General features: G+C 42.2%; 1 protein-coding gene across 6 annotated transcripts in view; it reads left to right on the forward strand.

Moving 5' to 3' along the window:
* LRRFIP1 (LRR binding FLII interacting protein 1) overlaps positions 1-14,490 on the forward strand; it is a 167,532-nt gene that overhangs the window by 139,782 nt on the left and 13,260 nt on the right. For 4 of the 6 annotated variants that reach the window (XM_025404132.1, XM_025404133.1, XM_025404130.1 and 1 more), the window contains 2 exons: positions 356-497; positions 2,872-6,161. In XM_025404132.1, coding sequence (XP_025259917.1) covers positions 356-497; positions 2,872-4,409 — 1,680 coding nt within the window. In that variant the 3' untranslated portion in view covers positions 4,410-6,161. Of the gene's footprint in view, positions 1-355; positions 498-2,871; positions 6,162-10,190; positions 10,241-12,312; positions 12,431-13,104; positions 13,185-14,490 lie in introns of those variants that run through there. The other 2 variants (XM_025404134.1, XM_025404135.1) reach the window with 1 other exon arrangement.

Below are 14,490 nucleotides of genomic sequence, written 5' to 3' on the forward strand. Positions count from 1 at the left end.
AATGAAAGGTTGCATGACAGTGACTTGCTTACCGCTCCACTTCGCTTGGGGGCAGCCCACAGGCCACTACCTGTAGTTGAAAAGGATGCCTGGTGGAAGTAGCTTGTCACCAGCAAATGAAGGCATGGATTGGAACATCTGAGAAAGAAGTAGCCTTTAGAGGACGATATCCCAGATTTGTGTGTGTTGACCGAATATTTACGAGTGCTGCGCCCTGGCAGTTCTCTGTCTCTGTGGAGTTACCCTGTACTTCAGGAAAAAATGGTTTTCTTTTCTTTTTTGTTAGTTGTATTAAAGCAGAGTTTAACCTAATATCACTGAGTAAATATTACGATGAGCCTATTTTTGTTCCCAGAAACACGGAATAATCCTAAATTCAGAAATAGCTACCAATGGAGAGACTTCCGACACTCTCAATAATGTTGGATACCAAGGTCCTACCAAGATGACGAAAGAAGAGTTAAATGCCCTCAAGTCGACAGGGGATGGGACCCTAGGTAAGTATTTGCTTTCCTTCGGCTTCTTCCGCCTTTCCACTCAGCATTGGTTCACCCTCCATGCGCTGTTGGGGTTGAAGCCACTGTCACTGCTGGGTTAACAGTCACCGGCATGCCATTTGTTTCATCACTTCATGGTAATTTCCTTACCACCAGTGTGGTCATCCACGTGTTGTCTGGCATGCATCTCTGTGTAGTGCACCATCAGTGGCTCAAGTATATCTTTTCTTTTGCTGCTCAAAGCTACCAAGCAAGACTGTGAAGGCAAGGAAAGTAGTCTCAAAATTAAGTAACAATGTGGAGAGTACTATTTGGTTTTCCTCAGACACATATATATCTGTACATATAAAGTGTGGCTTTTTAAACTGATTCTGTGACAGAATTATCAAAAGATCAGAATAGTCGAGGCTGTCAAGTCAGTAAGTTGGCCATATTTGCAAGCCAACCTCGACATCCTGGAAAGCATTGAGCGTTTTGAGGGCACGGGGTGCCTGTGGACAGCAGGTCCATCTGTGTTGCCATTTTCAAGCCACGCTCGAGGCGGGCGGGCGGCCGTGGTAGGGGTGTAGCCGTGCTGAGAGTCTGAGTATGCCCACTTTGTCAGAGGAGATCCTCCTTTGTATGCCACGTGTTTGCTTCTGAAAGAATATAAAACTGGGGAATCCAGTAGATTAGAGGAGTATCTTATACCATTTTCAATGACCTGATTTGTCATAATTTGTCATAAGAGTTGGCTTTGGGAGGAACCTTCAGATTCTGGCGTGCAACCTGAAGTTGCAGCACGCAAGTGAGGCCTCATCTGTCACTGGTCACCCTCTGCGTGCCAGTGTTTCACAAGGAGGCTGGAATAAGGTCAGGGTCCATGACTTTTCGTTTTAATTCAGAAACTTTCATCTTACTTCTTTTTATTTATGGAAACGTAGACACCTCCAGGCCCCATCTTCTCAGGACTTGTATTCCAGGGAGATACCTCATTCATTATCTTTATGACTATTAAAGAAACACAGCTCTTTTCAATTGTGTAAAAAAGTTGTGGCCAAGTGCAGTGGCTCACACTTCTAATCTCAATGCTGCGGGTGCCAAGACTGGAGGATCATTTGAGACCAGGAATTCCAGGCCAGCCTGGCAACATAGCAAGATTCCATCTCTAGATATGTATATAATATCTGTATGCTATTGTTGAAAAAAGATAAATAAATTAATTTCCATCATACCTTTATATGAGCTACCGAAACAGCTAGGAATTTGATTATGCTGCTGTTACTAAATCTTTGATAACCATTGTGAGATGTTTAAAGAACCAGAAATGTCAGTTTTGAAAGTGGCCTTCAAATGACTTTTGATCACACATTCCTTCGGTAAATAATTGTAGGAACTTTCCAATATATATGTTTATTTTAAATCTATATATGTATACTATTTCATCAGTATAAAATGTACATTATAAAGCATATAAAAACATGCAAAGAAGTTTTAGAGTAAAACTCTAAATAGAATTCCTAATATTTCCTCCATTTTCCCTGGGATATGGGCACCCCACTATGGAGACCACTGGGCTATAAAATTATCTAGCTTTGACTTTCAGTAACATAGTACTATATCTAATCTGCTGCGGTTTTGTTTGGAGAATCCAAAAATTCCAAAACAGTTTGATGTTCTTTAGACGATGAATAATTTGTTTAATTTAGTGGTCATCTTGATCTTTCAACATTTGCCTCCTGCTGGTCCTCTCTCCCTAGTCCCTTAGGGAATGGAGCAGAGGTATCAGGGCACGGACACAGGGTGTTTTCTCAGGAAGACAATGGTTGAGTGGCAGAAGCTAGATTTCTTTTCATATGAGCTATTTCAAAAGCATCTTCCTTGAGATTGACCTTGAGGCTGCATTTCTAAAAGTGCACTGAATATTCTTTGAAAAAATTACTTGCAAGCTGCTTTTAGGGCTGTGTGACATGCAGTGCAGTTTGACAGCTGCAAAAATACAAGTTGTCAAGTTGTGTGTTGAGAAGTGAGAGTGGGGAATTGCACCTTCAGTGCGTTCCTAAACCCATCATTGTGGATTGTTTGGCTGCCTGATCCAGAGTTCTTTCTATTTGTCAAAACTTAACTTCACCTTTAAAAATCTGTCCACACAAGATGGCACCAGCAGCCACTCTGGCCTTTGATGTGGTGGCAGTGGCCCTCACTGACCCAAAATTTACTAATGCAACTGCTGCTTTGCCGCACAGAACTGGCAAAGGCTTGTTTCTCATGACTCTTTGATGACTCTCTTTAGGAATAGGGGTGGGTGGGATTTAGAACATGTATTTACATTCTAATGTAAATTATGTGGCCGCCACATCATGGGGTCCCTTCAATTTTCTCAATGGTCTTTTAGGAAGAGCCAGTGAAGTGGAGGTGAAAAATGAAATCGTGGCGAATGTGGGGAAAAGAGAAATCTTGCACAATACTGAGAAAGAACAACACACAGAGGACACAGTGAAAGCTTGTGTGGACATAGAGGTATTCCCTGCTGGAGAGAATACCGAGGACCAGAAATCCTCTGAAGACACTGCCCCATTCCTAGGAACCTTAGCAGGTGCTACATATGAGGAACAGGTTCAAAACCAAATTCTAGAGAGCACTTCTCTCCCTGAAAACACAGCACAGGCTGAGTCAGATGAGGTCATGGGTGCACCAGATGACAGGACCAGAACTCCCCTTGAGCCATCCAGCTGTTGGAATGACTTAGATGGCGGGAACCACACAGGGAATGTGGGAGAGGCAGCGGCGACTCAGGTTGGAGAGCAGGCAGGCACAGTGGCCTCATGTCCTTTAGGGCATAGTGATGACACAGTTTATCATGATGACAAATGTACAGTAGAGGTCCCCCAAGAGTTAGAGACAAGCACAGGGCATAGTTTAGAGAAAGAATTCACCAACCAGGAAGCAGCTGAGCCCAAGGAGGTTCCAGTGCAGAGTACAGAAGTAGGTAGGGATCACAACGAAGAAGAGGGTGAAGAAACAGTATTAAGGGATGAGAAACCAATCAAGACAGAAGTTCCTGGTTCTCCAGCAGGAACTGAGAGCAATGGTCAGGAAGCGACAGGTCCGAGTACAGTAGACACTCAAAGTGAATCCTTAGATATGAAAGAGCCTGAGGAAGAAAAGAATGACCAACAGGGAGAGGCATTGGACTCATCGCAGAAGAAGACAAAGAACAAGAAAAAGAAAAACAAGAAGAAAAAATCCCCAGTACCTGTAGAAACCCTTAAAGATGTTAAAAAAGAGTTAACTTATCAGAACACAGATTTAAGTGAAATTAAGGAAGAAGAGCAGGTAAAGTCTACTGACAGAAAGTCCGCAGTGGAAGCCCAAAACGAGGCGCCTGAAAATCCAAAACAGAAAATTGCGGCAGAAAGCAGTGAAAATGCTGATTGTCCGGAGAATCCTAAAATTAAGTTGGCTGGAAAACTTGACCAAGAAGGCGATGATGTAAAAACAGCAGCTGAGGTGGTACTAGCTGATGGAGACACATTAGATTTTGAGGATGACACAGTTCAATCATTAGGCCCGAGGGCTGGTGGTGAAGAATTAGATGACGGTGTTGCAAAAGATAATGCTAAAACAGATGGTGCCACTCAAAGCAGTCCCCTAGAAGCAGAGAGCGAAGACGCAGATAGCTGCGCCCTGCCCGAAAATGAAAGTCCCTCACAGGACATTAGCGATGCCTGTGAAGCAGAAAGTACAGAGAGGTGTGGGATGTCAGAACATCCAAGTCAGACTGTCAGGAAAGCTTTAGACAGCAGTAGCCTAGAAAATGATGACTTGTCGGCACCGGGAGGAGAGCCGGGGGACTTCAATCCAGAAAGCAGAGAAGATACCAGAGGAGGGAATGAGAAGGGCAAAAGCAAAGAAGACTGTACCATGTCCTAAGCTGAGGCAGGCGGCAGGTGTGGTGCCCAGGAAGTCTGAGTGTGAGGGGCTCTTTTCTCCACTGCCAATGTAAGTAGAATGTTATAAGTTCATAGAGGTGCGCTGTATGCCAATCACCAGGTGATCTTTAAGTTATAGACTGTTACTTGTAGATTTCCATGTAATCATTGAGGTTATCACCCAGATTAGAAAGACATATTTGTTATCAGTGTATGTTCTAATTGAGAGCATTCCAGTAGTATCAAACAATAAAGTCTACTGTTTATAGTCCACTTAATAAAAATAGAAGCATTTACCATTTGCCTTAGGCTGATAGGAATGTGGATATTCTTGACCAAATATATCAGCATCTAGTTGAAATGACCAAATAGCATTCTTAGACTTATGTATTATGAATATAATTGATATTTAAATTAATGTCTTGTTCACATATGTGTATTTTCATATTTGATTTTTAAATGTACATTATAACCTGTATGGTATTTTATTTAAAGGGGATAAACAGCCAAATAGCAAATAGGTCACTGAATGATAAGATTTGCACCTTAGAACAATAGTCATTTTAAGGATAACAAGTAAACGTCTGAAAGCACGAGGGGCTTTGCTGGCCTTCACCTCATAGAAGTCTTTGATCTTGAACCAATGCTTTTGGATCTCATTGTTGATATACCTGAATTTACTCTGTAGGAGATTTTAACTTCACTTCATGCTGATGATGTATCAATTTCATTTTATAGAAAGATTTAAAGTTTTTTTCTGGTAGTGATATATGTCAAATTACATTTCCTACTGCAGTATTTGAGCAGGGACAGTCATTTTTTAAATGTTTTTGGCTGGGCGCGGTGGCTCACGCCTGTAATCTCAGCACGTTGGGAGGCCGAGGCGGGTGGATCACCTGAGGTCAGGAGTTTGAGGCCAGCCTGGCCAACATGGTGAAACCCTGTCTGTACTAAAAATACAAAAAATTGGCCAGGCGTGGTGGTGGGTGCCTGTAATCCCCGCCATTCTGGAGGCTGAGGCTGGAGAATCACTTGAACCCGCGAGGCAGAAACTGCAGTGAGCCGAGATCAAGCCGTTGTACTCCAGCCTGGACAACAAGAGCGAAACTCTGTCTAAAAAAAAAAACACAAAACAATGTTTTCACGCCTGTAACCCTAGCACATTGGGAAGCCAAGATGGGAGGATCACTTCAGGCCAGGAGTTCAAGGCTGCAGTGAGCTATGATTGCACCACTGTACTCTAGCCTGGGAGACAGAGTGAGACCCTGTCTCTTAAAAAAAAAAAAAAAAAAAAAGAATTTGAACCTTAAAATTACTTCTCTTTGTTTGAATTTCTAATCATCATTCAAAAGAGCAGTAAAAAAGGTTACTTGTTCTTGTACAAACTACTAATTAGACTATAGTAGAATATTTTAAAGAGCTGAATCACTTTTGGTATTTTGGTATAAATATTTTCATTTGTTATGTCCCAGTGTATTCTTATTGGAAAATTTGTGTTTTGATCTGCCTGAAGAAAATATCTGTTTTCTATATAAAGAAACATTTAAAAAATAATTGTAAAGTTAGATTTAAAATTGTAAAATATAAAATCACAAAGGAATGTACCTTATGAATGTTGACATTTTATGAAATTATGTGGATTCATATTACTGTTACAAGATAGAATTTAATGCAAAAAGACCAAAACCTCAATAAAATTTGAGGAAAACGTAAGTGTTATTATGTAACTGAAATAAAAACATTTTATAATTGTACAAGACTGTGGTTCCACTCTCTGGGCTGCTTGAAGTCTGAGTCTGACTACTGTTGTATGTAATACCACCTTTCCAGTAATACCTGCTTGCGGGTTGCTGATTCCCATTGGGGTCCTGTGGAAGACCCACACCTGATGCCCGTCCTCAGTAAGGAATGCACTTCCCTCCTGGCATCGAGCCTGGGGCTAGCATGAGCATTACTGGGAGAATTGAGACGATCGTCCCGCACCATCTCCTGTGATCTGTGGTTCTAATGTGCAGCCTCAGTTGAAAACGGTCTTCATCTGTTGCTGTGCTTGAATGCACCAATACTTAGAATGTTTTGAAGAGTATGATGAAAATGGAAAAAACCTTGACTATTTCTGCTCAAGTGTCCTGCAGTGGAGGATGGTAGGGATGATAAATGCTTGCTAGGAAATCAAGTCCAAGGGCTCTATAGGACTTCACAGGGTTTTAGTTTATGTCTCTAACTTTAGCAAAGCTGCATTCATATTGGAATGCATACTGGAAACAGCTCTCATTCCTACCTTTAAAGGGCTCTTGGAAAGCAGTTCAACAACCAAGGTCACTAAATGGTGAGATCATCAAGCCATTTTAAGTTCTTTCCCATGTTATTCACCAGCACCCTGCAGGACCTTGGGCGCACGTCACATCCCTCAGCTCAGCCATCCAGCTGTCTCAGTGATTCACCACTCATTTGTTTAATTAATAAACAGGTTTGATCACTTTGTACATGGAAGGCACTGTACCATTGAACAAGCGGCTAGGACCCAGCCCTCCAGTAGGGAATGGGCAGCTGAAAATCCATGAGCAAAAAAGAAGGAAAAAGAAAGACTTCTGAGGAGCCAAGCCATTTCTCGATGATTTCAGAGCCTTCGTTCTGAGCATCAGTTATCTGCTCTCCAGTGTAATGACTTTATAGCCAAGCACAGTAATTGATATTACTGTGAAGGCTCTTAACTTACCAAGAAATGGTTAAGGCCGGGCACATTGGCTCATGCCTATAATCCCAGCACTTTGGGAGGCCGAGGTAGGTGGATCACTGGAGCCTAGGAGTTCAAGCCCAGCCTGGGCAACATGGTGAAAGTCCATCTCTACAAAAAAAATATACAATTAGCCAGGCATGGTGGCATGTGCATGTAGTCCCAGCTACTTAGGAGGCAGAGGTGGGAGAAACAGCTGAGCCTGGGAGGTCGAGGCTGCAGTGAGTTATGATCACACCACTGCACTCCAGCCTGGGCAATGGAGTGAAACCGTGTCTCAAAAAAAATGAAAGAAAAAAGAGAAAGTTGACTTAGCTATACTCCATGTAAGAAGGTATAGAAATATATAGGGCAATTTAGAAAGATTATAGCGTCAAAAGATTCAAACTCAGAAAAGAATCGAAAGGTTGCCTTCCAGCCATATCCCCAGAGGAACCTAGACCACTGGGGTTTCACTATCATACAGAATAGAGAAAAACATTGGTTACTGACACCTGAAATCAAAAAGCATGGATATTTTTCAGTCCCAAACCCGAACATAGCTCCCATATATAAATGTAAATCTTCCTTCAAAAGTATAATTAAGTATAATTATGGGTGTCTGTCAAAAATACAGAGGAAGATGGATTTTGAATTATAGGTTGTTATAAAAAGGTTGGACAGCAATCAAGTTTTTAAACAGTTTTCAAGAATGACCTTAAAAGAGATGTATGACCTTGGTCACTTTCCATAGTTTTTAATATTTGCAGTTAACAGAAGACCTAATGACCTGACACTTAAGTTTCCACTATCACTAGAACCCTGAATGCTAATTCTGGGGAGTTTAGATGGTTTGGGGTTCCTGTTTTCTGTTGATAGACTCCCTTTCTGGGAGACCACCCCCTAACCCTGTACAGCATGCCACCCATGGCCACCCATCAAGGGAACACAACAGTAAGATTTGTTCCAGACGTCTGGGCCCCTAAGGGAAAGGGAGGGGTGTTTGTGTGCGCATGTATTATGTTCAGAATATGTACTTGTTCAGTGTGATAGTTGTACATGGAGAAAACTTTGTCTTTCAAGAAGAAAATCCTTTTGTTCTCTTTGTCCCTATCTACTGCCTCTCTCAAATATTTTTCAACATGTGAATGGCTGGTGGCTCATACAGGGAAAAATTTCCCAATTATGCAGACATTATAAGTCTACCAGTGATGTGCCACTATTTATTCAACAAATTGGACTTGGTGGTTTTTAACGCTGTGAAAACTAGTACTCTTATTTTCTTCATGTCAAATTATTTTGCTTCATTTCTTTTTCTGTTTTCTTCAAACTCTTTCGTTCTTGTTTTCTTCTCCAAGTCTCCTTTAAAATTTCTCTTCCTTAAAAGTTTCTTCTCTCTCTATTTTTAATATTCTCACTATACAACTCAATGTCAGTTTACCTATATCGATTTTGCTTGCGCTCTTATTACATTTTAACAGTTACTTTCTAGTGCTTATCTAGAATATTTGAAGTTTTCTAGAAGAAAACAATAATTTACTATAGATACTTGAGCTTCAAGATCACATTCTGATATATTCAGTGTTTCTTATGATGCCTGTAGTTTTTGTATGTAGGAGTATTAAAACATGTAAGAACATGAATAGTGATACTGGAGAAAAGAATCAGGTTTATAACTGCAAAAATGTTTTTTTTCAGTGTTGGGTGGGTTACGGGAGGGAAAGAGTAAAACATCTGTCAGAAGTAATTTGACTATAAATTAAAATAGAACTCAAAAGGATGATACATTTAATTTATATTGTGCTTAATATTATCTGGTGTTTTACTGTGCCTTTCAAAACAACAACTTAGGATCTTCAGAAAACATAATTAGAGAAAAATGTAACTTGGATTAGCATGTGGCTAGATGATTTTTTAAATGAAAATGAAGATGCATTTTATATGAATTATTTTCTTTTCACATGGCTAATCAAGGTTAGTTGTTCATTCTGCGAAGAATCTGGAGGTAGGCCGCGTGAGAGCAGCGTCCCAGTGGGCTAAGAGCTTTGAGTCAGGGTCTGACTCAGAGGTGTGAGTTTAGATCTGGAAAAATAGTGGGTGCCCGTTAGGGGCATGTTCCTGTGGTTGGGCTGCAAGGCCTTAAGAAAATTGCTTAGTGGTTCTGGGCCTCTGAGCCTCATCTATAGAAGGAGGCTGTAATGAAGCCCACCCGTAGGGCTTCCAGGGCTGAAACAAGCTAATGATATCAAAGCTGCCAGAACTGTACCTGTGTCAGAGTGAGTGTGTAGCATACGTTATCACTGTCATCACTCCAGCATTCTGACTGTGCCTTTACACTAGTGTGGGATTTTGCCCAAACCTCTAAACCCTCCCCAAGCTGTGGTTTCCCCCACCCAGTCCGAAGACCGTAGTACTTGACCCTCCTTCAGAGAGATGTTTGGGTAATTTATAGACACTTAACATTTATGCATCTTTATATATCAGGGGTGGGAGGAATTACAGACACTTAAACCATTACTGCCTTCTTCCTCAAAAGAAGAACACCTTTGATAACTGGGTTAGCAGAGGTGTTAGTGGACTTAGGGTTGTAAACAGATAGTCACAGCACTGACATCGATGAGTCTATGAGAGACATTAGAAAGATAAAGAAATCTGGGATGTAAACTTGGAAAGGCGAGGCTGTTCAAAATGTTGGTGCTATTAAACTGTGATTCTCAGTGTTTGTACATTGCTAATGATGTTAAACCATGAAGCCTGTGAGATCTTGTGTTGCAGCGCGGTTTGGCCCTAGCGTTCTTGCATGCTAACCTAAGGTAGAAGATTAGCAGCCTGTTTGCATGCAGCCGGATGCTGCCCCTGACGTGAAGCATGTTCTGGGAGGTTGACCCAACCCCCCTTGGCTGAATTCTTCCCCCGTCCTGTCTGTGGCCTCATTCACCGTGGTACGTGTATAACTACTTCCATCATTCATTTCACTAACCTGAACGATCATTCTTCAGTTTAGCAATGTGCTGAAAGGCGCGGCACACGGATTCACCTAAACCTGTGTCTTTCTGATTTCTTTAGATATTAGGTTGAAAAAGCTGGTTGATGAACGGGAATGCTTATTGGAACAGGTAACAATCTTTTATTACTTTACCGGTTCTTGAACAGGGCACCTGAAACCACCTGCCCATCCTTCCTTCTTGCTTACTCAGAAAACCCCGAAGTTAATCATGCCTGAAAGTCATTATCAAGCCAACTGGTGTTCTTAAGATTGTTATCCAAATAGAACATCAGAGTTAATATTTTCATCCAAAGAGAACATCCTGAGTCACACGAGGTTTAATGAGGATGTCTCAAAGGCCCAAAGCCATGGAACTGAATTTGGTACATTTTACTGAATTGCTACTTAAAATAAATATAAATATCAATCATTAATAATATTAATGATTAACCATTGAGAGGCAAGGGCATTACTGAGTCATTCCAAATAGCACTTCCCTTGTCCATATGGGTTGTTTGTCCATAAAAGTCAGGTTTGTACTCTTGGTGAGCAGCATCCCTCTCTCACCGGTATTTCTTTGTTACAGCTCAACAAAATTGTTTTAACCATGTTTATCTTCATTGCTCTCTCCTACCTCAAGAAGTAGCGGGCCAGGTGCAGTGGCTCACACTTCTAATCCTAGCACTTTGGGAGGCCGAGGCAGGTGGATCACTTGAGGTCAGGAGGTCAAGAGCAGCCTGCCAACATGGTGAAACCCCATCTCTACTAAAAATACAAAAAGTAGCCGCGCGTGATGGTGGGCGCCCGTAATCCCAGCTACTCAGGAGGCTGAGGCAAGAGAATCGCTTGAACACAGGAAGCAGAGGTTGCAGTGAGCCAAGACTGCACCGCTGCACTTCAGGCTGGGTGACAGAGCAAGACTCCATCTCAAAAACAAAGAAATACTGAACAGTTGTCCTATTTTGGATCTTTTCATATGCAGGATAGTGATTACATCACTCTACAACCACTTTCCTCTAATTTCTCCTCATAAGCCTAATCAAATATATTTGCCTTACTTTCTACCATTCTGTTGAAGATTCTCCGAAAATTGGAGAAAGCACTAAAGACGGTAGGAAGATTCTCCTGAAGTTCCTATGATCTTTTGAAAATATGCGTTCATGAGTTCTATACTTACTTCCTTAAAGCAGCATGCACTTTTGGTTTGTTTTTAATTAGGGGTCTCCTATGCTTGATGTGTGGAGTAGGAAGGCGGGCAATCACCTGCAACAATTTTCATAGATTGAAAGTTAAACATGAAAAGCCCCCGGAGACCCCACCAACTAGATGCCAGAAAGTTCTGCAGTCATTGACTGTTAACTGCAATTCCAACTATACGGTCAGCCCTCCACATCCATGGGTTCCATATCCATGGATTCAACCAACACAGATTGAAATATTAAAAAAAAAAAAAACTACAAACTCCACAAAGTTCCAAAAAGCAAAACTTGAATTTGCCCTGCACGGAGTCCTGCACTGAATCCACGCGAATGAAGTGAGTTGTAGGCGTTGTATTGGGTGTTAAAAGGAATCTAGAGGTGATTTAAAGTGTACAGGAGGATTCATGTAGGTTTCTGCAGATACTGCACCATTTTACATCAGAGACTTGAGCATCCACAGATTTTGGTGTCTGAGGGGGTCCTGGAACCAATCTCCCACAGCTACCAAAGGACGACTGGACCTGATTCTTTAGAGAAGGGAAAGCTAGCTAGAGGCCACCTCCCTGAAAGCTGACAAACCGCCTCTGAACACACCTGCAGCTTGCCTGGACTCTGAGAAAGCACTCGACTTTTGGGGGACTTAATTACAATATATCGGAGCCCAGAAGGCTCCAAGTGGCCCTTTCTGGTTTCTTAGTAAATAAAGAGAAAGTGAATAGCACAGTGACTCACTGAGTCTTAAACATTGCAGGTATTTCATGTACAGTCTCCTCCTGAGTCCTAGAAGAATTTCACTTTAGAAATGACTTTTCTCCCAGAGTTACAGTATAATTCATTTTTCATTCGTTGTACATTGAATTGTATTTCTGAGAAGAGTACTGATGGACAGAAAGTTCCTTCTGTCAGTTGACATGCTGCTTCCTTTCTGATGGGCTCTAACTTCAGCTTTTTGGTTTCATTCAGAATAGAGAAATTAACATGTTTTACTGGCGGGTGTTTTCAGATTAAGAAACTCAAAGGGCAGCTGGAGGAGAGACAGAAGATTGGCAAACTAGACAATCTTCGATCTGAAGATGATGTCTTGGAAAACGGGACAGACATGCATGTAATGGACCTACAAAGTAAATGTCAACTCTTGTGTAGAAGTAAATGCTTTCATATGTGCTGCTTTAGTATACTTGTGCTGGCAGAGAAAACTGTCACGGCAAAAAATGCCCTCATTCCCTCTCATCCCCACAAAAGCCCTTGAAAATAGAAGCACAAGGATGGGTAGGTGGACAGAACAATGCTATTTCTCTCTGACCCTATGAAATAGAACAGGTGCCCAAAAATGTGTGCCAAGATAGCACCACATGTTGTGCTGATGGAAACCACATTTACTTTGCTGGATACAGCCATCTTTTGATCTGTTGATTGTATGAAAAAAAGAAAAAAGAAAGGCTTTTTTAATGCCAATAAACTAGAAACAGTCTTAAGGGAGATAAAATTATGCCCAGTCTCTCTCCCCCCTTTTCCCAACCCCCCCACCATTTCTTTGTTTTCTTTACTCATAGGCAGGCACTCTCTTATCTGGGGTCTGCTGCCCCAAGCACAGGGGCGGAAGGCACTTTCCCAGCCTGGGTTCATGGGGAGAGAGTGCCTTCTACTCTCAGCTCTGGGAGGTTGTGGAGGCAGGACCAGAACTAACAGATTTGCAAGATGATTACAAAGTAAGGGCTTGGTTCCCAGTAACTATTGTTTTAATATTTGAAAAGCCCAAGAGCTTAACAGATTTTCCTTCTCTTTCAACCTTTAGGGGATGCCAACAGACAGATCAGCGACCTCAAATTTAAACTTGCAAAATCTGAGCAAGAGATAACTGCATTAGAACAAAATGTACGTGTAAGCAACAACGGGCAGAACTGATGATTGACTGGAGTTTTACTTGCTAGAAATAGCCCTGAAAGGCTGAGGACCAAAAAAAGCCAAGATTTTTAGAACCAAAAAATGTCCTGAGAGGGATAAGTTAGGACAGCAAGTCTTTCCATCCGTTTCTTACAGAGAACAAGTAGGAAGGAAAGAATTCTTAGAATTTAAGTTGTTATAATAGATACTAATCCTTTATCAACAACAGTTAGTTGTAGAAAATAGCTAATGTGGCTTGGGAGTGTTTTAAAATTTTGTTCTTTAAAAATAATGTAGTTAATTGGCCGGGCGCAGTGGCTCACGCCTGTAATTCCAGCACTTTGGGAGGCTGAGATGGGTGGATCAATGAAGGTCAGGAGTTTGAAACCAGCCTGGCCAACCCCATCTCCACTAAAAATACAAAAATTAGCTGGGCATGGTGGCATGTAAGAACAGGACTGAACAGCCCAGGGAGTGAGCCAGGCGGACCTGGGAGAAAGCCTTCCACGCAAAGGATCAGCACGTGCAGGGGAGCTGGGGGCAAGGCACTGCCTTTGTCAAGAAACAGTCAGAGCGGTGAGCAGGGGGTGAAGGGGCTGTAATCTCAGCTACTCAGGACGCTGAAGCAGGAGAATCGCTTGAACTGGAATGTCTGAGGTTGCAGTAAGCTGAGATCACACCACTGCACTGCAGCCTGGGCAACAGAGCAAGCCTCTGTCTCAAAAATAAAATAAATAAATAAATAATTTAGCTAATTAACAAACCACATCATCTGGGACGTCCCTCTTGCCTGGGCTTTTAGCCTGTCTCTTGCAGCAAGGCCAGCTCTCCCTGGTGTCTAGACATAGGGCACTCCTGCCTCTAGCACACTGGGCCCTGGGGCAATTTTGTTCTAGCTAGAAAGAGAGGAAAAAAACAGGGTATACTTGGCTGGAACTTTTTGGAATGTTTATAGAAACAAAAATGAGAACAGCTCGTGTAGAGATGATGCGTGCTTTTGATTGCAGCAGAATGAAGGTGTCTGGCAGGCCTTCGCTGCTGCGGTCTCTCATCTCAGAATCTTGGCTGGGGAATGCCATGCCTAAGCCTCCTCCTTTCACTCCTCACCCTGTCCTTTACTCCTCCCACCCCCACCACCCCAGGAGAGATTAGACTGGAGCTGAGGTCCTGGTGGAACCCATCCCTTACCAGCACCATTCTGCCTGGACACACTGTTCTGTTTCCAACAGAGCAGCCCCACACAGTGGGAGAAGCAGGAGGCAGCAAGGCGCCAGCACTGCGGAAACGACCCTGGTGG

Source organism: Theropithecus gelada, chromosome 12 (assembly GCF_003255815.1).
Source record: "Theropithecus gelada isolate Dixy chromosome 12, Tgel_1.0, whole genome shotgun sequence".
In the NCBI taxonomy this organism is placed as follows: Eukaryota; Metazoa; Chordata; class Mammalia; order Primates; family Cercopithecidae; genus Theropithecus; species Theropithecus gelada.